This window comes from Carettochelys insculpta, chromosome 23, assembly GCF_033958435.1.
Source record: "Carettochelys insculpta isolate YL-2023 chromosome 23, ASM3395843v1, whole genome shotgun sequence".
NCBI lineage: Eukaryota > Metazoa > Chordata > Testudines > Carettochelyidae > Carettochelys > Carettochelys insculpta.
In genome coordinates, this window is record NC_134159.1 from 11608261 (window position 1) to 11632201 (window position 23941).

A 23941-nucleotide genomic window follows, 5' to 3' on the forward strand; every position below is an offset into this window, starting at 1 on the left:
CCAGGATGACAGTGCTCATGGTCTCTGCATGCCGCTGCTTCGCTCGGCCTCATAAGGAAACCCCCCCTGAACCCAGGTGCGCGCAGCGCTCCGGCTGTCTCCGAGGGCACGGGCTGCTCTGAGAGGAGACGTGCAGGGTGCTTCCGGCTTTGGGTCTCTTCTCTCCACAGGGCGATCTGTGGGATCCTAGCCTGTGCCTATCTCTTCTGCCAGCGCTGGCTCCTGGGCTACGTCCGGAGGAACCCAATCACCGCCAAGCTGCTGGCTGACGAGTAGGCGTTCTGGAGGGAGGGGCGTTTTCGGGAGCAGGGACTGCAGGGCGGGAGGCGCGCGAGCTCCCTCCAGAGCCTTGTGTGTGGCAGAAGATTGTCTCTGCCCTGGCCCTGTCTCTCCCCTCATCCCTCCCTCTCCATGCTGTGCCAGAGGCTGTCACCCATCTCGTCCTTCCTGAGCCCTTGGCTCAGTCCCCAGCCAGCACCAGCCCTGGGTTGCCTATTCAGTCCCTCCGAGCCAACCATTCCCTTGGTCACGGTTGCCAACAGAGGCTCCTCTCCCGCAAGGCTGCCGTGCTGGATGGTTCTTGTCCCCTCAGCCCCTGCACTGCGCCCACAGAGCGCCCACAACAAGGTTTTGTGTTTCTATTGGTGGTGCCCTTCCACACAGGCCTTCGTGCACATAAAATGTATCCCACACCCGGATGGAAAAAATCCACCCCGGGGGGAAATGATTAGAGGGAACCTTCCCCCAGGGCCCCCGAATCTAGGGAGATGGTTTGTCTCCTTCTCCTCGGCTACCGGAACGAAAGGGAGCCTTGGCTGGCTTCTCGCCCTGGGGAGAATTCTTTGAAGTTCCTTCTTCTCACCCCAGCACATGGGCCCTGCCCTCGCCCTGAGCGTCCTTTGCCCCGCAGTTCGGAGAGCCCCACTCCAGGGTGCTGGGGCAACGGTACACGTGACTGATCTGCCTTTTTCAGCAAGCCCATTTATTCTGCCCTGGTGGCCTTCCTGCTCGCCTCCATCACTTTCCCTGCCAGCCTCGGGCACTTCATGGCATCCAGGGTAAGTACTGGCCTAGTTTCAGGAGCCCCTCACCTGCTCTTTGACCTGTGGGGATCTAATCACTTACACCAGGGAGCCTCCCTTAACCCGAGAGCAGGAGTCTTTCCCAATCAGCTCTCAAAGATAACCCACGTTGTGGAGGAAGAAACTCCACCCTCCCCGGTGGCTTTACAACCCAAGGACATCATCATGTTCTTATAAAAGTCCTGCTCCAGCCGCCTCTCAGGCTTGGCTGCACCTACGGTTCCTCTCTCCGGACTCCTCAGCCCTCACCGTAGGTCCCCTCTGTCTCCCATCCAAGATCCTTCCTCCAGTCTGGTATCCAGGCTTACCACAGCTGGTAGGTGCAGCAGGCCGGGGCCAGCTGTGTGCCTTCACCTTACTGACCTCTGTGGGACTACTCCACATGTACACTGAGGCAGGTAACAGGAAACTCATGCTCTCAGCATGATAGTGATGCACAGCCTCTTCTCCTCCCGTGGGGGGAAGTGCTCAGAGCTGTCTCCTCCTCTCCCAGCTCAGCATGAAGGAGCATCTCACCTCCCTCTTCGACAACCAGACATGGGGCATTCTGTCTCAGAATGCAGCACTGGCCAGGCCTGTTCAAGTTGACCCTGCAAACCTGTGGATCGAGTGGTGGGAGCCGAGCATCACCATCTATGGCAGCCTGGTGCTCTTCCTGGTGATGAAGGTATCTGTCAGGGTATCTGTGGGATGAGGAACCCCGGGCCTGATTCTGCAGGCACCTTGATGCCCTGTGGGAATCGGGAGCACTTGACCCCTTGCTCAATCCACTCCGAGATCCTTCAGGGAGAGCCAAGACCGTGCAGCCGAGTGGTGCAGAGATGGATGAGGACTCAACGGGGATACAAGGTCCTGGCACTTGTGCTTAAGCAGAGCTTTCAGGGTTTTGCCATGTGCAATGAGTGCTGGGCAACTGCTCTGCTGAACAGCCTACAGGGATCAGTCTCTGGTTCTTGCTGGAGAAATGTCTCTGTGACTCAAGGGAAAGCTTCATCCGCAGCTCCTGTGCTGTCTCCTAGCAGAACCTGAGAACCAGATCTCCCATGTAAGGTCTGGCACAGTCACCTGAGGCCAACTCTGCACCACTCCTCCTACCCCATCCAGGGGAAGGAAATGATTAGCGGGAACCTAACCTTTTGGGTCCCTTGGCAGAGCTGTCACCTCTGGGTGTGGGCCCTGACTCAGTAAAGTGCAGGTGGATGTGGGGAGCAGGGCCTGCTGACAGATGGAGGGCTTTGCAGATGGGTTTGGTGGCTGGACTCTCCGGCCGTTGCAGACTAGAGGTAGCTGACGTGGGCGCATGTGGGTGGATGTCTGACTTGCCGCTGCTCTCTCCTTCGTTACAGTTCTGGATGCTGATCTTGGCCACCACTATGCCGATGCCTGCTGGGTACTTCATGCCGATCTTTGTATACGGTGAGACCGCTGCACCCTGCCCCGGCACCCATTTCTGCGGACAAGCCTGAGGGACCCTCTGATTGTCCCTGTTACCAGCACAGGGAATAAGGGCCGTCAGCTGGACCAGCTCGGTATCACACTGAGCAAAACGGGATCCCTCGGCGCTCAGAGCAGAAAGGTCTTGGAGAGAGGGAAAAGCAGCAAGTGCTTAGACCAGCAAAACCCACCCCTGCCTCTTAGGATTTTTGGTTCCTACGCTGGTGGGATGTGCACTTGGGCATTTGTCCTCCTGTCCCAGAGGGGTAGAAACTGAAGTCCACGATCACAGATCAGTGCAGGTGAATTCCAGCCGTGAATGTATTTCCAGGGGCTGCAATCGGGCGGCTGGTGGGGGAAGTGGTCGCCTTCCTCTTCCCCCATGGCATCCACTCAGATGGCGTCGTTAACACCATCACTCCAGGAGGGTACGCGCTGGCTGGTAAGTCTCGAGCCTGTGACCTCAGCTCAGGAGGGTGGCTACAGGCTGGCAGCTCCAGCGTTTGGTGTTTTACCCCATGTTTCAGGGGTCTGATTCTTCTGTCTCCCTCTTTGGTTTCCATCCCCAAGGCCCCGGTGTGCTGTGAGCCCAATGCCAGCTTGAGGGGGCTGGACACAGCGCTACTTTGGCTCGCATGGCATGACAGCCAAAGAGAAGGATGCGGGAGCATCAAGCCCCTGGCATACCCAGCCCATGCCCAGGGCAGCACTAAGAGCATTCCTTCCGACAGGGGCAGCAGCTTTCTCGGGCTCAGTCACCCACTCTCTGTCCACTGCCCTGCTGGCCTTTGAAATGACCGGGCAGATCGCCCATATCCTGCCTGTTACCCTGGCTGTGCTAGTGGCCAACGCCATTGCCCAGAAGTTCCAGCCCTCCTTCTACGATGGCACCATCATCGTGAAGAAGCTGCCCTATCTGCCCCGGATCCGGAGCCGACACATCGGGTGAGCCCTGCAGGAGATGCTGCTGCCACTTGGAAAGGCATCTCCACTGGCCCGGTGCCGGCTGTGTGGGGAGCGAGAGAAGCAAGCTAGAGCTAGAGGCAATGGAAGCCCACACCACCTCTGGGTGGCGAATGCAGCTCCTGGCACACAGGGCAGGCCAAGGCAGGGGACTGGCCCTTGCATATGGTGGCTTGACACCAGATGAACCACAGGGTCCCCCACTCCCATGGCCATCCTTGCATCAGTGTGAGGTTCCTGGCTCTGGTGCTGACGGCTGGCCAGAGCTCTCAGTGCTGGACAGAGGGGAGTGCTTGCCCCTTTGCCCTGGTTAACCCTTGGCCCTACCACCCCCAGCTCCTACAGCGTGACCACTCGCCAGTTCATGAACACCAGCTTTGCAGTCCTGGCCAAGGGTGCCGGCTTTGAGGAGATCCTCAGAGTCATGACCTCTACTGATAACCTGGAATACCCCATCGTGGAGAGCACAGGTACCGTTCTGGCACCGTGCTCAGAGACAGGGTCTCTTGCCCTCTCCCTGCCGGCCCGTCCTGTTATCCTCTCTTCCCCCAGCCCTCTGCTCACCTTTGTCTCTCCTTACCTCCTCTACCCCCTTTCTTTCCATCCCCTTCCCTTTGCCCCAGAACTGGACTCTGCTGCCCTGTGCAGTGAGAGACAGACCTACTTCCTACTCTGGCAGGGATGGAGCACCTGGAGGGGTTCCCTTTGATTGACATGGCTGGTGTTTCTCTTTGCTCCTGAGGGCCCTGGGCTGGATGGGCGGGAGACCAGTGACACAAGCAGCCTTATGTTGGTGGAGGATCATCCGTGGCTTAACAGAGCCCTTGGTATGGAGCGGACTCCCTGGACACAGCCCTCGCGGTGGGCAGGGATGCACCATCAGCCAGAGTCCATGATCGTGAAGTGGTCAATAGGTGCCAGGGATGTGAGCCAGCCATTCCGTCCTCCTCCCATGTCTTGTCTCCTTCCTCCCAGAGTCTTTGATGCTGGTGGGCATGGTGAAAAGAGCCGAGCTGGTCAGGTACCTCCAAACCCATGACGAGGCCAAGCCTGGGGAGATGGAACCAGGGAAGAAGGTAGGTTCCGAGTGCTCACCCCCTACCCACCCAGCCCCAGGAGAGCCCCTCCACCCAGCAGCTCTTAGCACAGAGGGGGTGAGGGTTTTGAGGAACCAGTGTCCAGCCAGACCTACGAGGCGACTGGAGGGATCCCGGGGCTGAAGGCTGCAGGTTGCCCTCTGTCTGGTCAGCTCCACCTCGAAGCCTTTTTCCTTCTTATTGCTTCATCCCATGAGTGATGGGAGAGGCTCTTTGGTGCCTGAAGCCTGGGCAGCATAGTTCAGAGCAGTCCACTGCAGTCCTTGGCCCCGTCTAGCGAGGGAAGGGCAGGTGGCCATGGGGCAGTCCCAGTTTCCTTGCACGACCAACAGGTGACTTCATGTTGCACCCACAGCCCTCCCAGAGCGGTGCCCGCTCAGAGAAACCCTTCTGCAATGGGGGGCTCAGCCCTGCAGGCTGAAGCATGCTGACACTGGGCCACATCTCCAGAGAGGCCAGCCCACGCGAGGGATGAGGGGGGCACTCATCCCTTCCCCGACAGCACTGCCCCCTTGCAGAAGCCACACCCACTGCCGAGGCTCCGCCCTGTTAAGGGGGCAGCACCTTGCGCTCATTATGGCATCCGTCTGCAAATGCGCTTTGCTGAGTCCTGGCTCCTGGCTGTCCCCATGGGAGTGTCCTTTGACAGCGGTGCTACCGCGATGGCCCCAGTGAGCTTATCGGTGCCCACGCCTGGCGCTGTGTTCCCTGACAGTCTCACTCCCACGGGATGCTGGAGGACAACTGCGCCATTGAGCCAATAACCCTCCAGCTGTCTCCTTGGACATCTCTGCATCAGGTAATGGCACCGGGAGCGGCTCTGCGGGGAGGCCAGGCCTGGCGGGGAGCATCTGATCCCACAATCGTCAGGCGGAAACAACAAGGAGTTCTGTGGCACCATAGAGACGGTAGGGGTAGGGTTAGGGGTAGGGTTAGGGTAGAGAGTTAGGGTTAGGGTTAGTGTTACGGTTAGGGTTAGGTTTGGGTTAGGGTTAGGTTAGGGTTAGGGTTAGAGGGTTAGTGTTAGGGTTAGGGTTAGGTTTGGGCATAAGCTTTCGTGGGTAAAAGCCCCTTGTCAGATGTGTATCTGTGTCTATGTACTACCCAGGCACAGGTGCCAAGAGTGGCACGCAAGTCGAATTTCCGTGGCATACAAGGTGGGAGCTCAGCCCCCGCGCCTGCCCCGTGCCGCTGGGAGCTTGCTCGAAGCCGTGCCGTGGCTCTGTGTTGTGCTGTGCACTGGGGCAGCCTGGCCGAAGATGTAGGAAGGTGCCACCGTTGCCTGTGTCTGAGGGGGCAAAGGGAGCTGGGGAGGGGCTGCTGCAGGCGGGGGACACTTACAGTGGTTTTCAATGTGGGTGCTACCAGTCGGCCTTACTCCTGGGCAGAGGGGGGAATCTGCCCCTGTCTGGCACCCAGGCTGCTCTGTGCCAGGCAGATGGTAAGTTCCCCCGGTTTGCTGCAGGGCACTGGGCACTCTGCTGGCCTGGTGGTTGTGGAGAGATATGAGCAGAGGAGTCCCCTTGAGTGCCTCCCATTCGCTGCGGCCATTCACTTTAGGGGAGGCAGCAGGGGCCCCCAGCCACTCCCTGGCTCTGCATGCTCAGCCCACCCTGTTTCCATCTGCCCTTATACTGGGGCAGGCTCACCCACAGGAAGGGGCCTCCTCTCCTGGCTGACGTGTGAATCCACCTGCAACTCTTACTGATTAGTAATTATTATTTCCTATTAAGACGTCCTACCCCTCCCAGTCTCAGAACAGAGGCCCCATTCCACAGAACTTTTCAACCATGCGCTCGACTTCCACTACCTGCTTTTATGGGCTCTTGACTTCAGGGGTATCGACTGGAAGTTCAGCACGTGTTTAAGTGATTCGCTGAATTGGGTCCCGGCCCATCATTTGTCACAGCTCCTTAGCCAGGCAAGTGAGAGAACCAATTTTCTTCTTCTACTGGTAGGGAAACTGAGGCACGGGGAGGCCAAGTCTGAGGTTCTCAAAAGCGCCTGCAAGAGTTGTATTCCCAGCTCCCTTGGAGTTTCTAAGGACATTAGGTGCCTAAATATCTCTGAAAATGGGGGCCCAGCTCCCCAAGACTTCTTTGAGCCTCTGCCCCCACCCCCAGCACTCCCCAGTGACTGGCCAGTGGACGCAGGGGGTGGTCAGTGGCAAGGACGGGGTTTAGTTGTAGGTCAGATTTCGGGAGCTCTTTCCTCTTGACCTTGCTGCCTCCACGAACTTTCACCCACTTCTAGCACCCAGCAGCCCTGTGGGGGCTGGCCCCAAGAGGCCAGGCTTTGCAGTGAGGGAGAGCTCTTGTGGAGGAGGTACGCTGTTGTTTAAGGGAGGGGTGCACAGAAGCGGGGGGTGCGACATTTTGTAAGGGGGGGCGCAGTGCAATAGGCTCCTCCTCCCCCAGCCCTCTGCTTCCTCCCTGCAGCCTCCTCTGCTGCTGTTGCCATGGGAGTGCAGTGACCAATGGGAATGGCGTCCCCCCCCCCCCGCTGCCACTGGGCCAATCAGAATGTTCAAAGGCCCTGAGCCAAGCGGCAGGTGCAGCCAGTGAGTTCCTGACTCATTAAGGTGGCCCCAGGGTCCCCACAGCCTGTGTCACGCTGGCCCCCAGGACCTCCTGTGATGCCAGTGTGGAGTGAGTGCTGCTTGCTGGGGTGTGGGGCCACCTCCAGCCTGGTGCCACCACCACCTGCCAGCACAGCACAGCCCGGGGTCACCGCCTCCCTGCTCTACAGCAGGGCCAAGTTCCTTGGCCAGCAGCACAGCGAGAGCAACACCTACGAGGTGGAGGTGATGATGCAGCTGGGCCCCCAGGGTCCTCCCTTTGTGACATGCCCCAAGCACCACTTCACCTTTGGGGCACCCCTTGAGGCCCCCACATACCCTCCTGGGGTCCTCCCCTAAGTACCCCTTCCCTTTGGGGCACACCCCCTGTGCCCTCTTCCCAAGCACCTCCCTCCCCCATCCCTTCCTGTGGTCCTCCAGGTTGGGGGGGCTCCAGCTAACTGCAGGGACAAAAGGTGGGGGCCTACCATAAAAAGTTTGCTCAGCCCTGGATTAAGGCAGCAGGGAACCAGAGAGAGGTCTGCCTGTGGATTAACAAAACACCAGCGAATGCTGCCAACCGCCAGCTAAACGGTAAAGCTCTGCGTCTTCCGTTATTTATTAATGAAGCTGTTGCAAGTAGGACTGTTGGTGATTTTAAAAAGTGGAGGGCAAAAGGTCAAATTTTGGCACCCTGCCTCCAAAAAGTTGCTGACCCCAGCCTGGCAGGTGGAAGGGAGCTATTTATCAAGTGTAGGATACCGAGAGAGAGGAAATTGCCTTTGTCTTAATTTGATTGTGTTAAATTGGCATATGAATTGCAGCCCCGCGGTGTCGTTTTGTGGTCTGGTTCTGAAGGCTTTTTTGTAAAAGGACGGTTCCTTTGACATCTGTTCGGAGCGTCCAGTGAGGCTAAAGTGTTCTCCCACAGGTGTTTGTGGGTTACTTTTCCTGACGTCTGATTTGTGTCCATTTCTGCCCTGGTGCAGAGACTGAGTGGTTTGCCTGGGACGCGTGGTGGCGGGGCCGTGCTGGCACTTGATGGCATATATCCCGTTAGTGGATGTGCGGGTGTGTGAGTCCCTGATGGTGCGGCTGATGTGGTTAGGTCCTGTGATGGTGTTGCTTGCATGGAGATGTTGGCCATGATCAGGCTGACTGTGCAATCAGGAGCCTGCAAGCTGCTGAGAGAAACCAGCCTGGCCCCTACCTGCTGAGCAGGGGCAGCTGCTGACACACCAGGCCGGCTGCCCACAGGCTATCGAAATACCGTCCCAGGCCACGCTTGGGCCTGGCCCTTGCTTGTCCTTTGGCGGTCAGTCCTTCGCACGGGTGCAGCCAAACAAGAGCAAGGGCTAATCTGCTCAGGCGGAGCTGAGGCCTGGTGCATTGGTCACTGGGAGAAATGGTCTGTTTCTGTCGCCATGGCCCTGAATAGGCTACAAAGACTCACTTCGCTGGAGCTGATGCATAGAGGGCCAGGAAGGCTCTGGGTCAGTTGCCAATGTGCCCTGCCCCCCACCCCCGAGTGCCACAAACTTCAGAGTCCAGCCAGAGTTTGCTTTGTTACCCGGGCTCGGTGCCCCGCTGCGGTGCAGGACAAGCAGCACCTGGTGCTGGCAGTTTCCTGCGTGGGTTTCCCAGCGGGGAGGCTGCGTGCCCTGAACTCACGCGGGGAGGGTGCATGACAGGCTGATGGGGGAATCCCAGGGCCTTGCTGCCCTGTGCTCTCCTGTGGGCAGATCCGGACTTGTGGTTCCTGCTGTCCCACGTAAAAAGGGCACCACTGGGCATGGGGTGGCTCTGCTGAGAACTGGGGGGCACTGCCCTGCCATGTTACACCGGTCTCCTTACCTCTTCCAGGCTCACAACCTGTTTGAGCTGCTGAACCTACAGCATGTCTTCGTCACCAACTTGGGGCGGGTCGTCGGGACTGTCTCTCGGAGCGAGGTAGGACCTGGGGCCAGCGAGGAGAAGGGGGTGGGGCAGAAGTAGGAGCAGCAGGTTTGCAGAAATTTTGGTGGTGCTCAGACTGCCCAGCATCTGGGTCCCTTCCCCATCCCTCCCTCCGCCTGCTTAGGGCCCTGGGAGGGGATTTGTTTCTCAGGCTTCCTGCGTCTTATGTACGTTAAAAATGTTCCTGTTACTCCTGAGAGTTGGGCTGGCTCTTTTTCAAATTGTTTTTGGCCTTCCTAATTATATTTGTACACTTTATTTGACAGAGTTCATGTTTCTTTCTAGTTTTCTCACTAAGATTTAAGTTCCACTTTGTAAACAATTCTTTTACATTTCTTATTGCTTAATTTGCTTTGTTGTTAAGCCACAGCGGCACTTTTTTATTCTTTATTTTTTTTTGACTGCCCAGTATACATTTAAGTTGAGCCTCCATTATAGTGTCCTTGCTGTTTCCATGCAGCTTGCAGGGATTTCACTTTTGATTCTGTACCTTTTAATTTCTGTGTAACTAACCTCCTCATTTTGTGTAGTTCACCTTATGGAAATGAAATACCACAGGGTTGGGCTGCTGTGGTGTTTTTCCCACCACAGAGTGTTAAATTTAATTAATTCATTATTTCCATGCGGTCCAGCTATATTCACCTCCTGGACTAAATCAGGTAATTGCCTCTCTTCTTGTGGTTTCTAGAACCAGCTGCTCCAAGAAGCAGACATTTAAGATAACAAGAACCTTTTTCTTTGCATCCTGTCCTGAGGTCCCATGTACCCAGTCAATATGGGGATAGTCGAAATCCCCCCATTGTTATTGAGGTTTTTTCATTTTATAGTCTTTCTCTAATCTCCTTTTTCATTTCACAGTCACTATCACCATCCTGGTCAGGCGGTCAGTAATACATCCCTACCGCTATGATTATCCTCATTCCACCAAGTTTCTGTGGTGCCTATTACATCAATATCCTCCTTTTAACGTGAGGCACTCTAGTTCCCCCATATTATTATTTAGACTTCTAGGGTTTGTGTATAAGCGCTTAAAACGTGTCACTTTTGATCTGTCTGCCATTACACGACGTGGTTGAATGGGACTCTGTCATTTGTCTGTGCCTCATCAGTCCTTACCTGTATCTTATCATCTTCTTTCCTCTCCTCTTCACTAGGACGTAGAGAATCTCTATTAATAGGCCGCCCCCTAAGGGATGTCTCTATCCAGTCCATGTGCTCCTCCACACTTGGCAGCTTTCCCCCAAAACTTTAGTTGCTAGGACATAGAGAATCGCTATTAATAGACCCTTTCCTAAGGGATGTCTCCATCCTAGTTCTCTTTAATGACAAGCCTGTTATGTTAATCACTCAGCCTCTGCCTGTATACTAACTCCCTGCAGCAAAGGCTGGGCTGCTCCCAGGTCATTACAATCACACTCAGGCTGCATTGCAGTTCACACTGCTGAGCTCCCAGGCTTAAATATTTTGGATGCCCGAGCACCTCCGGCCCATATAACTCATACCTATGGGCAGAAGGGCTGACCAGGGAGCTGCCTGAGGGCATGGCGGGGGCCCAAAGACCCACCAACGACTGGCAAAGCAATGGGCATTGAGGAGGGATCCCTGGGGTGTGCGGAGCAACGAGCTCACCCTGGCCGGGTGAGGGCACAGCCTCACCTCCCTGCCGCTTCTCTTCCAGGTGAAGAAAGCAATTGAAGAGCTCGCGAATCCGAAGCCGCTGAAGTGAGCGGTTCTGAGCCATGCAGAGCCGCTCCGGCCCCCTGCGACGTGGCTGGGGCCCTGAGAGCTCAGGCTGCGGGTGGAGAGGGCCGTGCTGGCAGGAGCCCCTGCCCCTTGCTGAGATCTCCTCCCTGGTTTTTGCAACCTGCAATGTGTCTGCAGGGGGCCAGAGTGGTGAGAGCAATGGCAACCCCGGGGGCTTCTCCGGCCCAGAATCCCTCCAGCCCTTGCCTGCCCTGGACACACACAGCTCATAGACCTACTGGGACAGAGGACTTGGCCCATAGCTGCCAGTGCAGAGGGCAGGCCAAGGCTGCAGCAGCTGTTGCAATGTGAAACGTCCCTGGAACACCCTGACGTTGGTGCCTGGGAGCTGGGCCCAGTGCGAGGAGTGGAGATGGGGCGCAGGGCAGCGGGTTGTGCTTCTGACAGTGGAGGGCCCCAGCTCTGGCCATGTAGGTCGGAGTCCGTCGCAGCCCTGCCTGCGTTGGATTCCCCTGTAGTGCGACGTGCTGCCCTCGCTTTCCAGTCGCGCCCTCGCTGCAGGGTGCAGTTTATGCCAGAAACAGGCTTGGCTGAGCCTTGGCTGGCCAGGCCACCCCTGGCTGGTCCCAGGTGCCACCTCCCGGGCAGCCAGGCCCTAGCCATGCCTGTGGCCCACACAGCCGGGGAGGGGCTTTCCTCCGAGCTCCCTTGTCCCGGCTGGCAATGAGAAACAAGAGCTGTCCAGTGCAGAGCGACCGAGCCTTTGCATTTCTCTGCCACTGTAATGCGCAGGGGAAAAGGTGTCGCTGCTGTTCCCTGCCCTGAGGGGTCCTGCTCCCCTTGCCCCCGCCGACGCAGGGAGCGTTGCTATGGTGCACAGGCTGCATGCAACCGTAGGAACGAGTTGTGTTCCTAAGTGCATAGCAGCGGCTGTGACGTCCGCCCTCCTGGCCTGGCCAGCAGCTGACTGAAGAGCGGTGGTGGTAGGAGCAGCTGTCAGAGGAGGCAGAGGTCTCTGCACGCGCCAGCCCCTTCCCTCACAGACCTTGCCTTAGAGAAATACCCCATAGGGGAGGAAGACCCGTGGGAGGCTAGGTCTGCCCTGGGGAGGTGAGGGGGGAGACCTGCCAGGCGCAGCAATAATAACCTACAAGGCATTCTCTATTAACACATCAGTCGGCTGCCCGCACCCTAGGGGCTTAGCTGAGCTTCTCATTTGTATCCTTCCCCCTGCGTGTGTAAGGCTGACAGCAGGACGGAACGAACCTGCGACCTCAGGGGCTAACGCCATGTGCTGTACCCAGGAGCGAAAGGCCAGCTGGCTCTCAGCGCAGGCTGCAGAGCAGAGAGGGGTCTCCGTACCTCTGGAGTTACACCTGAATGACACTCTGTGCCAGAGGGCAGGTGGGGTGGCCCTAGGCCCTGCGCTCAGAACCAGCCAAACCTCTGAGGTCAGCGAATCAAAGCCGGCTGTGGCTCGCTACAAGTGGGGTGAGGTGGGGCAGGTTACGATGAAGGGCCTGTCTTGCAGTCTTAGCACAACCTGAGGCTGGAGCACAGTGAAGAGCCATGGCCATTGCTGAGGGTGTCACAAGCTGGGCTCTGGAATTTAACTATGGTCCTGTAAAGAGGAAGGACCAAACAGACTTGGTTTGTAGCATTTCCGCTGTTAGGCTGGGATTTGCGAAGAGTTTGTGGGAATCAGACACCCCCGTCACCCTCCAGAGGTGGAATTTGTCACCTAACCCCGTTAGACACCTTTGAAACATCCAGCCTCAGAGACCAGGTGACCCTAGTACAAGCCAGCTGTTCGCTAGCCAAATGTCAGCGCCCTGGCCCCAAGTAGCTTGAGAACTCAGAGCATCTCTGTGGTGACTTGGAATTGCATGTACCTATGTTAAGCCTGCTCGGGGTCATCCAGACTATGTGGGGACAAGCAGTCAAGGTGTCGGGTGCTGGCTGGTGCCCAGACCGCGCGCTGCAGCTGAGGTGGCTAGGCTGGCTAACTGCAGGCACCAAGGAGGGATGTCTGAAGCACAGACTTTGAATACGCTTGGCTGCAGATGCCTTCCTGTGCTCTCCAGCTGAATCAGCCCTCCGGGAACCTACCGGGGTGGAATGAGTCTTGGATTTGCAGAGATTCCCCATAACGCACAGCAGCAGCCTTGGCCAAAAGAAAATAAATCTGAGCCCCAACCTCGGTGCAAATGGCCTAATCTACAGGGCTAGGGTGGCACACAGCCGCCTGGCAGCCCCAGCAATCACTGTCAGGAGGGATGTTATGGGTGCCAACTTGCCAGGCCATGTCCAATCAATAGGCAGCTTCTAATCCCTACTCCCAGCAACATGCAGGGAGCTGTAGCCGCCATCTCCCAGGGCAGGCAGGACCCCTTGTCCATCCTCAGAGCAACACCGGCCACTGCCCTGGATCTAGTTATAAAACACTTCGTCCTCAGAGAGGGAGCTGCTGTCTACATACTGCAGGGAGTTGCTGAGCCGCTTCTGGCACATGCTGGTTGTGCCCTCCTGCTCCCCTCTGATGCAGGCCAGCTCCTTCTCTGAGCTGTCCGTCCAGGCATAGCCATGGGGGAGAGCCCTGGGAAAGGGGTGGGTAGAGTTCCACTTGTCCCCTCCGGGGTGCAGCCAGGGTACTGGGGATGTGTGAGAGGAGGAGTAGGAGGGCAGGCTGCCTTCCAGGTTGGGGCTACTTATCTCCTGGGGACTCAGCAGCAGCTTCTCCTGCAGGTAGATGCTCTCCAGGTCTGAAAGCAAAGCCGGGGGCGGGGGAGTGGGGGAGTGCATGTTAGAGACTCAGCAGGGCAGGATCCTGAGAATGGGCAAGACAGACACTTTCAGGAGTGGCCATCAGCCCCGGGAGCTCAGCCTGACACACTTAATTCCTCGAGGCCCTGGTTGGTGGCTTCTGCGGACTCCAGCGAGAGGGCCTGAGTCCTCAGGTCCATGCAGGGCCCAGTCCTGCTCTCATTTCCAGGTGCCACCCTGGGCTTATGGAGGGGGATCCCCAAGGGCCAAGCATTGGCCTAGCCCAGGGGTGTGGCCAGTAATGCCACTGTGCTCCATGGGCCCCAGCTGCCCAAACATCCCCTGTTGGAAGAAGGTGACAGATACAGAGCCAGGGATTCACACCGGACTGAAACAAGCACCAGCAAGGGTGGCCCCGAGGGACCTTGCGCATTCTCTTACATGCAGAAGGGCTGGGGACCACCAGGAGCCCCTCAGGGCTGCTGGGGACAGACAGGAGAGGGAGGTACCTTGAAGCCGTATGATCTCCTGGGAGCTGCCCCCAGAATTCATTTCCTCGTCCTTTAGCGAGGACCAGGCACTCAGGGTGGCCTCGGTGATGGCGAATTGCTCAGCGACCCCTGCGCAGGACCACGGAAAACCAAGCACAGGTTACGAGGGGAACATTGGGCTGCACCAAGGGAAATCTGGAGTGACACCGCTAAGATCAGAGTGAATCTGGATTAACACCAGTGTTCCCAGGAAGAGTCTGGACTGTCCCCTGGCAAACCAGAACAATTCTATTGCTGGGACACAGGAGCTCCAAACACACTCCACCCAGTGCCTGGCAGCCATGAGCAGCTCCCTTCTCAAGTGCAAGCAGCTTGTTGTGAGGGGGTGCTCACGGGATGGACAGTGGGGCTGTGGACTAGCTGGGCACTGCTTCTCACCAAGGGACACCCCGGTGCTTAGCTACCTGCAGTGCTCAGTCTCCTCCCTTAGGGGGTGCCACTGTTCAAGCGCACCCCCCCCCCCACAGGTTACACCCCACCGCCGCATTAGCCCACCCACCTGCTGCAAAGCGTGCCTCTCTCAGCTCATCTGGGAGGCAGGAATAGTGCTCGTCTGCCGTCGGTCGCGGCTCCCAGCCTGTCCGTGGGGCACTCCAGCCTTTCCACTCGATGAGGTGGGCCACCCGGCCGCGAGCCATGGCGGTGGGCTTGGTGATGTGGTCCTTGACGGTCTGGACTAACCCTAAAGCAGAGATGGGAAGAGCTGGAGTGAAGTGGGCGGGATTCAGACCAGTGGGATCAACACACCAGGACTTGGCGCTTGGGGGACGCCCTGCGTGACTGAGCACTGACCCTGCTGGGTGGGTATCTATCCACCCCCAGCCAGCCTGTCCTACTCCCAGCAGGCAGTGTGTCATTGTGTAGTTTATAGAAGAGAAGAGTGAGGGGTGATTTGATAGCAGCCTTCAGCTGCCTCAAGGGGGGCTCTGAAGGGGACGGAAAGGGGCTGTTCTCAGTAGCGACTCATGGCAGAACAAGGAGCAATGGCCTCAAGTTACAGAGCGGGAGGTGCAGGTTGGATATTAGGAAAAACTGCTTCCCCAGGAGGGTGGTGAAGCACTGGAATGCGTTGCCCACAGAGGTGTTGGAATCTCCATCCCTAGAGGTTTTTAAGTCCCAGCTTGACAAGGTCCTGGCAGGGATGACTTAGTTGAGGTTGATCCTGCTTGAAGCAGGGCGCTGGACTCGAAGACCTCCTGAGGTCCCTTCCAGCCCCAGGATTCTACAGTTCAGTCGCTGGCTTGGATTTCTGTTGGGAGCTGCCCTTGGGAGTTGGCTGGAATCTGGAGGGACATTTATAAACTGTTGCCTTGTCTGGGATTGAGGGACCCGAGCTGGAGTCGCAGGGGCTGCAGGTCAGGCTTGAGGGGCATTGGCAGAGTTACTCCTAGAAGACCCTGGATGGAATGGCAGGGGATGGGGAGAGTGCAGGTTTGAACTGAAGTGCACCATTGCCCCAGGGGGTGCCCCAGTCTGCCTCTCTCTTGTAAGCCCAGACTCAGGCTCCCTCTCGGGTGGCATGTGTGCACCATGCCTTGCAAGGTGGGGTAATTGCATCCTCCTAGCAGTGTGGGACAAGAGGGTCCCTGGCAGGACGGCGGCAGCACCTGCCCGGATGAAGCGATTTCTCTGAAGCAGCTGCAGTTTTGCATGTCTCCAAATAGGAAGTTGCCTGAGACTTTGCAGGGCAAACACCACAGCTCTTGAAGGGCACACGTATGCAGCATCTAAGGGGAAGCTTCAGCCCCTCTCAATGGGGCACAGCAAATGACGGCATTCAAGTGGCACTGGAGTCTCTGCATGCTACTGGGTGCGGGGCTGTAAAATTGCAGTGTGGGCTGTCAGCTAGGGGGCATAGAATGTTTCTGCTTAGGAGTCAGTTTAGCGACAGGAAAGGACTGATGAAAGGAGCTGGAGCAACAGCCCCGAGAGAGCAAAATACCATCGACCCAATCCCCAGCTCAGGTGCCACACAACCAGCAGCAGCATAGACCCCTGCCCCACCCTTTCACTCCATGGCCTTTTGCTGAGTGATCTTTGCAATGTGCTCACCAGTTCACTAGGGAACCGGACTGAGCGCCCCTCAAACGCATGACATAGGGGCCAGCCTTCAGACACTCACTGTCTTAATGATCTGGGCTCAGTCCCAATGAACAGGTGATGAAACGTTGGGCAGCTCACCCGGGGGGGGGGCATTCCAAAGCCAACTGACATCCCTGAAGGAACATGGGCTTTCCAGGTGCTCTGGGGCCTGAAGGCCCTGTTACAATGCTGCCCTGTGCTTGGCCCCAGCTGTGAGCAGCATTCCTCTAACTCCATGGGCCCTGGGTCAGTTCCTCTCACTACTGCTAACTGATGACAACAGAGCGCAGCCATGGCGGGGGCCATGGAAGCCGTAGCAGGAGAGGCATCTTCCAGGGAGCCAGCACCCATCCCATGGGTGGCTGTGGAGGCCTTGAACCGACTGTGTTCAAGGGGAGACGAGCTGCCATGTTCTGTCTCACCCAGCTGGGGCTGTTTCAGATGCGTGGCTCCTTTCTTAGGTATGGTGAATGGCAGCGCTTAGGCCTAGCGGGCGGGAATGCAGGGCTCACTGTGGCATCTCTGGTGGCATGGGACATGATCTCCCGCCAGCTGCAGGAAGGAGCTGGGAGCAGGGGCATTTTTCACCAGTGTAGACCTGAGGGGCTCTGATGGCAGGAGAGCTGGGGGTTGTGTCCATGTGGCCCTACCAGTGCCCCGAATGGGCTCCATGTAGCTCGGGGAGGCACACTGGGACAAGGGACACCAGTGTGGGAGCTGGGACAGGACTGGGAGGACTTTGGAGAAGAGCAAACAGGTGCCCGTGATGACGCTCTGGTTGTGCTCTGAGGGGATGGACCCAATGCCTCCCCGCCCTCACTCTGTGCTGTGCTTGGAGCAGCACCATCCTGCTCTTGTCTCCTGCTCCCTGGTGGCTCCAGGAGCTGGGCCCTGGACAGGCAAAGAACCGCCAGCCTTGGGGAGAAAAGGGATTCTGGCCAGCTGGACCAGCTGGCTGGCAGTTTCCATGACAACAAACACCTTATTAATCTCCACTGCACACAGCTAGCTACCGCCGGCTTTGGGGGTAAGGGGGTGGCTGCTTCTGGAGGCTGTTAAACCCCCCTTCCCTCTCCAGGGCCTCCATCCTATAGGGCCCTGCTGGTCTCTGACGCATGCTGTGGGGGTGGTTGTTACGGGCAGTGCTGGCGTCCTCCAAGGCGGGTACAAGTGCCAGGAGCACCATGTGGAGCTGTGAGGGGCGGGGCAGCTCTGAAAGGCCACAGGGCATTAAGCAGAGCATTTGCTTGGCCAGTGAGGGTCACAAGGCATGTGCGGCTGCAGCAGCCTGGCTGAAGAACCTCTTTTCTTTTCCCTGGCGCCCAGGTCTGGCTCTGCTCATCTCCAAAGCTAGCGCCACCAGACCTCCCCTCGGTGAGGGTGGGGGGGATCGGGCCCCTCCTGGGATCTGGCTCCAGCTCGGGCTGCCTGCTCCATCTGCGGGAGGAACGCCACCTGCCGTCTGGCGAGTGTGAGTCAGCTGGCCGGCTGGCTCTGTCAGAGAGCTCCACGGAGACTGGGTTTCACCACCGCCGGTGCCACAGGCGCAGCGCTGGGTGAACGCCCTTGCTGGGGCCATGGGGGGAGCTCTGGCTGCCTCTGCACCAGCACCGCTCCGGGAGTCTGCACTAGGCTGCTGCGTCAGCCCAGCCTGGTGGAAAAGGGACCCTGGTGCATCCAGTCAGCGCCGCGGGCCAGGCTGTTAAAGTCAGCTCAGTGACACAGCAGGGCTAAGACAAGTGCTCGCCCTCCTGCCCCGGCTGGGTGCGGCTCTGGGAAGCAGTGGCATGGCCCCTCTGGCTCCTACGAATAGGGACAGCCAGGGGATCCGCAGTGAGTGGGTGCGGGGCCCTCAGAAGAGAGGAGAGGCAGGGGACGGACACGGGTGTTTGGTTTTGTGGCAGGAGAAAGCTGCCAGCCCTCCAGGGTGGTGGGGCCAGGCAGGAGGGAGGAATGGTCTTTACCTACCCACCAGGGAGGAGGTTGCCAGGGCTGTGACATTGTAACTGCTGGAGCCAGACCTGGAATCGGAGAGGATCCTGTTGGACGTCTTGAAACACTTCTGCAGAGGGAAGCAAAGGCTGGCAAGGCGGGCCGAGTCGGGAGCAGAGAGCCGAGAACCCTCTGCCAGTCCCACGTGGGGGTGAGAGACCCAGGCAAACATACTGGACACCTCCAGGGTGGGTCCCCAAGGACCCAACAGGCCCTGGGCACTAAGACCTGTAGTGTGAGATGCCATGGGGGGTGCGTTCTGCCAGTGGCACCTCTTACAAGCAAAATCTCTGTGCTGGGACTTCCAGAGGCCACCGTAGTAAAGCTACAGACTACTGAGGGATGAAGCCATGCTCCTGACCTCCCTTACTTTCCTGTTCAGTCCCAGCCCCTAATCCCAGATGCTTTGGAGTGATGCAGTTAAATCGAGCTGCACGGTCCCTGCCCATGGCTGGTGAGTAGATTTCCCTTGGTTGTTAAGGTGCCCCTACAAAACTCACAGAGATGTGCAGGAGGAGATTCTGTGTTGGACACCTCCCAGCTGGGCCCAGTCTGCACAACTGGCTCTACACCCACCTGGCACGGGGTCCCGTGGTGAAAAGGGCCTGCAGGACTTTGCTGTCCCATGAACACCCACTGGGTCCCATTCAGTGTAAGGACCCTGTGCTGGCTACGCAGCCACCAGAGCCTTCCCGCGCATGCTGGAGCTGAACAAAAGCCAGCTGACGCTGTGTGCCCAGCACCTACCCCCTCCACTTGCAACACTTCTCCTGGGACATATAACCAGGGCACCCTCCCCCTGCAAAATGCAGCCCCTTGCGTAGGGGCCATCACATGCATCCCCTAAGGGGGCATCACTTCAGCCACACCTGCCCTACTTTGCTCCAGCATGGGGTACCCAGACAATAGGTACTCTAAGGCCCACCTCCCAGCTGATGCTTGCTTTGAAATTGGAGTGGCAGAGAACAGCCAACCCACACTGACCTGCAGTGGGTCCCAGCAGAAATCCATCTGGTTTTCCTAAAACACGGGAGAGAGAATGAAAACATGCCAACCCCAGTGCTGCCCTATCCCCAACCACAGCCCCCTTTGGCTGCATGGGGTGGAGAGGAAACAGATTCCTGTAGTCCAAGGCAGCTCTCTGGGGCAGGGCCTGTCTTCTCTGTACAGCCCCACCAACACACTGGCTCCTTCTCCTGTTTTCCTTCCTCCTGGCTTGTTTCGTTCATCTCCCTCCTTTCTGATCAGCGTGTTCTCCACTCCAACAAGTCGTGGCCTTCGCCTGGTCTCCCCGCTAACCCCCAATGAAGCTTTGCAAGTGCTGCTGTAATGTAAATTCTTATTGAATGCCCTTCCAGATCTCTCAGGCACCCAGCTGGTGTCAGTTCTATCATCCTCTCCCTCCTCTTTGTTCATCACCCCTCTGTGCATACTCTGGCTAATGGCTAGAACCAGGTGCCCCACTGCAACGCCCAGGTCAGCCAGCAGGGTCTCCCCCGGCATTTTCCTCTTCCCTTGCGGGGGCGCCCAAGGCATCTCCTGTGCAGAGCCACAATGGGGTGGGGTGTCGCTGAACCCCATGAATAGCCAAACGAACCTGTCTGGAGAAGCAGCCAAATGGGTGCCAAGGCTTGGGGAGGGGCCAGGCCCGTAAGCCAGATCTCCGCCTTTAAAACTGAAATTGCTTCAGGCTGAGTCAGTGAAAGGGACAGGAGTGATGTCGGCTGCTGCGCTCACGCTCTCCTGGCGTGAGCTTGCCAGGCCTCAGTCCGCTGTGTCTGCAGTGCAGGAAGGTTGGGCGTCTGGCTAAAACGGACATTAGAAGCTATGGAATGAATTCGCCTGCTCTGTTGCTTAACCTCGGGCAGATCACTTAACTTCTCTGAGTCTTTCTGCCAAATTCAAAACAAGGCAACTCTCTTCTCCTTTCAGGGCTGCTGGGAACGTAAACTCTATTGTTTGGGAGATGCTCCCGAAGGGGTATGTAACCCCCAGTAGAATCTCACGGCAAAGGTCTGGCCTGGGCTGTGCTGGAACAGCTTCTTTTATAGACATTGTCCTGGATGATCCTAATTTGTTCTCTCCCTCAGGGATGGCACCTGGTTGCAGAATAGTTCCCAAAGGAGCTCAGTGGCATTGTCTCTGTTTTACTGCTGGAAAACTGAGGCACCTATATATATATATATATATATAATTCCTAAAACAGACAGTTGTAAACAGGGAAAGAGAGACCATCTTCAAAGAGGTGAAAGAGGAGCATCTGGAGAAGTACAGACCAGTCAGCCTCACCTCCATCCCTGGAGACATCCTGGATCAGGTTGTCAATGAATCTATTTTGAAACACCAGGAGGAGAGAAAAGTGACCAGGAACAGCCAGCATGGATTTGCCAAGGGCAAGTCCTGCCTGACCAACCTAATGGCCTTCTGTGGTGATCCAACTGGCTCTGTGGATACAGGTAAAGTGGTGGGTATGGGGAAAGTGGTGGACATGATATACATTGACTTTAGCTAGGCTTTTGCTATAGTCTCCCATAGCATTCTTCCGTGGGAGGTTAAAGAAGCAGGGCTGGATGAAAGGACCATAAGGTGGGTAGCCAGCTGACTAGATTGTCAGGCTCAGTGAGCAGTGATCAACAGCTTGATGTCTAGTTGGCAGCCAGACTCAAGTGGAGTGCCCTGGGGCCAGTTTTGTTCACCATCTTCATTAAAGATCTGGATGAGGGGATGGATGACACCCTCAGCAAGACTGCAGATGGCCCAAAGCTGGGGGGAGAGGTAGATACACTGTACGGTAGGGAAAGAGACCTTGACAGATTGGAGGATTGGGCCAAAAGAAATCTGATGAGGTTCAACCAGGACAAGCACAGTGTCCTGCACTCAGGACAGAAGAATCCCAAGCAGAGCTACAGCCTGGAGACCAACTGCCTAAGCAGAAGCAGTTTTCTTCAGGGTTGAAAAGGACCTGTGGATTGTAGCAGATAAGGAGCTGGATAGGAGTCAACAGCGTGCCCTTGTAGCGGAAGGCTAATGGAATATTGGTCTGCGTTAAGAGGAGCACAGCCAGCAGATCAAGGGACGTGATTATTTCCCTCTGTTCAGCACTGACGAAGCCCCATCTGGAGTATTAAGTCCAGTTTTCAGCCTCCCACTACAGAAAGGGTGTGGACCAACTGAGAGGTCCAGAGGAGGGCAACAAAAATGGTCGGGGTGTGGGGCTGGGGCACATGACATCTAGAGGCTGAGAGATCTGGGCTTTTTTAGTCTGCAGCCGAGAAGAGTGAGGGGGGATTTGAGAGCAGCTGTCAGCTTCCTGAAGGGGGCTCTAAAGAGGATGGAGAGAGGCTGTTCTCAGTAGTGACTGATGGCAGAACAAGGAGCAAGTGTCTCAGGTTACAGAGAGGGAGGTGTAGGCTGGATATTAGGAAAAACTATTTCCTCAGGAAGGAAGCACTGGAATGTGTTACCTAGAGAGGTGGTGAAATATTGATCCCTAGAGGGTTTTAAGTCTGGTTTGACGAGGTCCTGGCTGGGATGATTTAGTTGGGGTTGATCCTGCTTTGGGCAGCGGGCTGGACTTGGTGACCTCCTGGGGTCCCTTCCAGCCCTAGGATTCTACACTGTACAGAAGAGGCCGTTGCTGTGTGGTGTGGCAGTTAGGTGGGAAGCTGTTTGGAACAAGCTGCACAATGCCCCTAAATCCCGGCCAATGAAAACTTCATACCACTCCAACCCCCGCCTGTTCCTTCCATTCTGTTTCATTTGCAGCACCATCTTCCCCAGCATGGAGCGATTGTACCGAGCAGGAGTCGGGGCTCTCCCTACAGGGTGCAGGGCCTGGGGCCCCTCCTCACTGCACGCCCTGCCCCTGTCCCACCCCTGCTCTATCGCATCCCACCCACCCTGCTCCACCCCTCTCCCCAAGCCTGCTCCTGCTCCTGCTCCGCCCCCTTGCCCCATCCCTCGAGCAACGTGAGCTGGGAATTACTGGCGAGCCTGGCACAGGGCAGTAGCAATGGTCGGACCCCGATTCACTCACTGCGGTGGCAGGAGCTGGAGTGACCCGGCAGCCTGCTCCGCTCTGCCCCACTGCACCTCCCAGCTCGCTGTGTTTGACTTCCCTGGAGCTCTCCAGCTCCTGCTGTCATGGTGAGTGGGCGAGGAGGCAACCCCTATGGCCAGCCACGTGGTAATCCCCTGGGCCCTGCCCATAGGCCAGTTGAGGCAGCCACCGTGTGGTCCCCCAAAACGCAGGACCTGGGGCAGCCACCCCAAGGATGGGACGGCTCTGGCAGTAGTAACAGCCCCCAGCTCGGATACAGCACTTTTCACTGCTAACGCCGGGCAGGATCATGAACAGATGGGGAAACTGAGGCACGGGGCAGGGAAGTGATTTGTCCGTGGCCACACAGCTGGTTAGTAGTGAAGCTAGGAATAGAACCCACGTGTCCTGATTTCCAGGCAGGGCCAGACCCACTAGACACCACTACCTCTCTAACTCCCTGTCTCTGGCTTTTATAGGAGTGGTGCTGGTTAGACAGCCCTGGAGCCAGGTAGCAGCAGCTTCCCCTGCACGCACACTGGCTTAGCTTGTCAGCGATCTGGGATGTTCCAGGTTTGTACAGTGCCTCACACAATGGGTTCCTGGGCCATGCTTGGATGTTATAGTAACATAGCCCATTTGGTGCTTGACCCCCTGGGAGAGAATATGCATCCCTGGCCGCCGGGTCTTTGCCTAAGCTACCAAGCTGTCGTTACACAGGGCGCTCAACAGCCAGCAGCCTATGGCAGCTTTCATTTTCTCATGAAAAGGGACCCGGCTCCCCCGCCCGTTTGCCATCCTTGAGCCACCCACACACTTCCAGGGGAACTCTCGAAGTCACCGTTCCCATGGCAGGGAAGTGTTTAAACCCCCCCCACTACTTCAGCTAACCAGATAGCAAGTATGAGAAATGGGGCCCTGCGGGAGATAGATGCCTATATAAGAAAAATCCCCAAATATTGGGACTGTCCCTGTAGAATCAGAGCATCTAGTCACCCTGCTACTATGACACCATCACATGCCTCGAGGTTTATTGGCCAAACTGTAACCAGAGTTCATCTCTAACAGCTACCCCCACCCCCAGGATATTAGCAGGGCTGGACCCCAAGTCCTGCAGGAGGGCGAGGCCATTAGTTCGCAGCAGTGACCATGTGCTCTCACTGGAGCCAGCTGCTGGAAGTGGCCACAACACATGCTTTGCATGTTTCTGTAGCATTTGCAGGGACTATCTGGGGGCATGGCTCTTTGGTTACCTTGCTGTTGTCCTCCAGGGCAGCTGTGGGCACTTTCAGGCTCTCACGGGGGATGGAAGGAGGGACCTCTGGCTGGCAGGTGTGGCTGGCGATGGAATATTCCTTCTGAGCACTTGTGAAGAATTCTGCAATGGAAAAAAGAGATGGGTGGGAGAGAAACGGGTTGGGCCTGGTCGCCCTGCTTGGCTGCCCGTTAACAGGTCGGAAAATCAGAGAAGGGAGAAATGGAAAATGTCAATGTTTTGGCCCTAAATTGAAACCCAGAATTTTCAGCTCTGAAATGGTGTTGTGGTGTCTTAGGGAGGTCAAGTGCCTCATGTCCTCATTCTCCTGTAGGACAGGCTCCTCAGACAGACTACGTCTCCCATGAGGCACCACGGTCTCACCTGCTGGCCCACCACAGAGCATCATGGGAATTCATGGCTCTGGTGAAGCAAGAAATCTGAGATGTGATGGGGAATTTGGCCC

At 57.0% G+C, this 23941-nt stretch overlaps 2 protein-coding genes across 10 annotated transcripts in view; one reads left to right on the forward strand and one right to left on the reverse strand.

Annotated features, from left to right (window-relative positions):
* CLCNKB (chloride voltage-gated channel Kb) overlaps positions 1-12989 on the forward strand; it is a 29085-nt gene extending 16096 nt beyond the window's left edge. For 6 of the 9 annotated variants that reach the window (XM_074975841.1, XM_074975840.1, XM_074975843.1 and 3 more), the window contains exons 10-21: positions 171-272; positions 974-1058; positions 1576-1749; positions 2429-2498; positions 2848-2958; positions 3248-3461; positions 3816-3949; positions 4455-4555; positions 5376-5484; positions 6310-6497; positions 8997-9083; positions 10768-12989. In XM_074975841.1, the coding sequence (XP_074831942.1) occupies positions 171-272; positions 974-1058; positions 1576-1749; positions 2429-2498; positions 2848-2958; positions 3248-3461; positions 3816-3949; positions 4455-4555; positions 5376-5484; positions 6310-6497; positions 8997-9083; positions 10768-10815 (1423 nt within the window). In that variant the 3' untranslated portion in view covers positions 10816-12989. Of the gene's footprint in view, positions 1-170; positions 273-973; positions 1059-1575; positions 1750-2428; positions 2499-2847; positions 2959-3247; positions 3462-3815; positions 3950-4454; positions 4556-4931; positions 5261-5291; positions 5485-6309; positions 6498-8996; positions 9084-10767 lie in introns of those variants that run through there. The other 3 variants (XR_012642370.1, XM_074975846.1, XM_074975847.1) reach the window with 3 other exon arrangements.
* A 152-nt stretch (positions 12990-13141) lies between these two features.
* On the reverse strand, positions 13142-23701 carry FAM131C (family with sequence similarity 131 member C; the record flags this gene model as incomplete). The annotated part of the gene is made up of 6 exons (XM_074975849.1): positions 13142-13555; positions 14066-14176; positions 14607-14789; positions 18158-18251; positions 19166-19201; positions 23474-23701. Coding segments are annotated over 6 exons (984 nt in total), but the record flags the coding sequence as incomplete, so codon positions are not given.
* Positions 23702-23941: the final 240 nt, after the last annotated feature.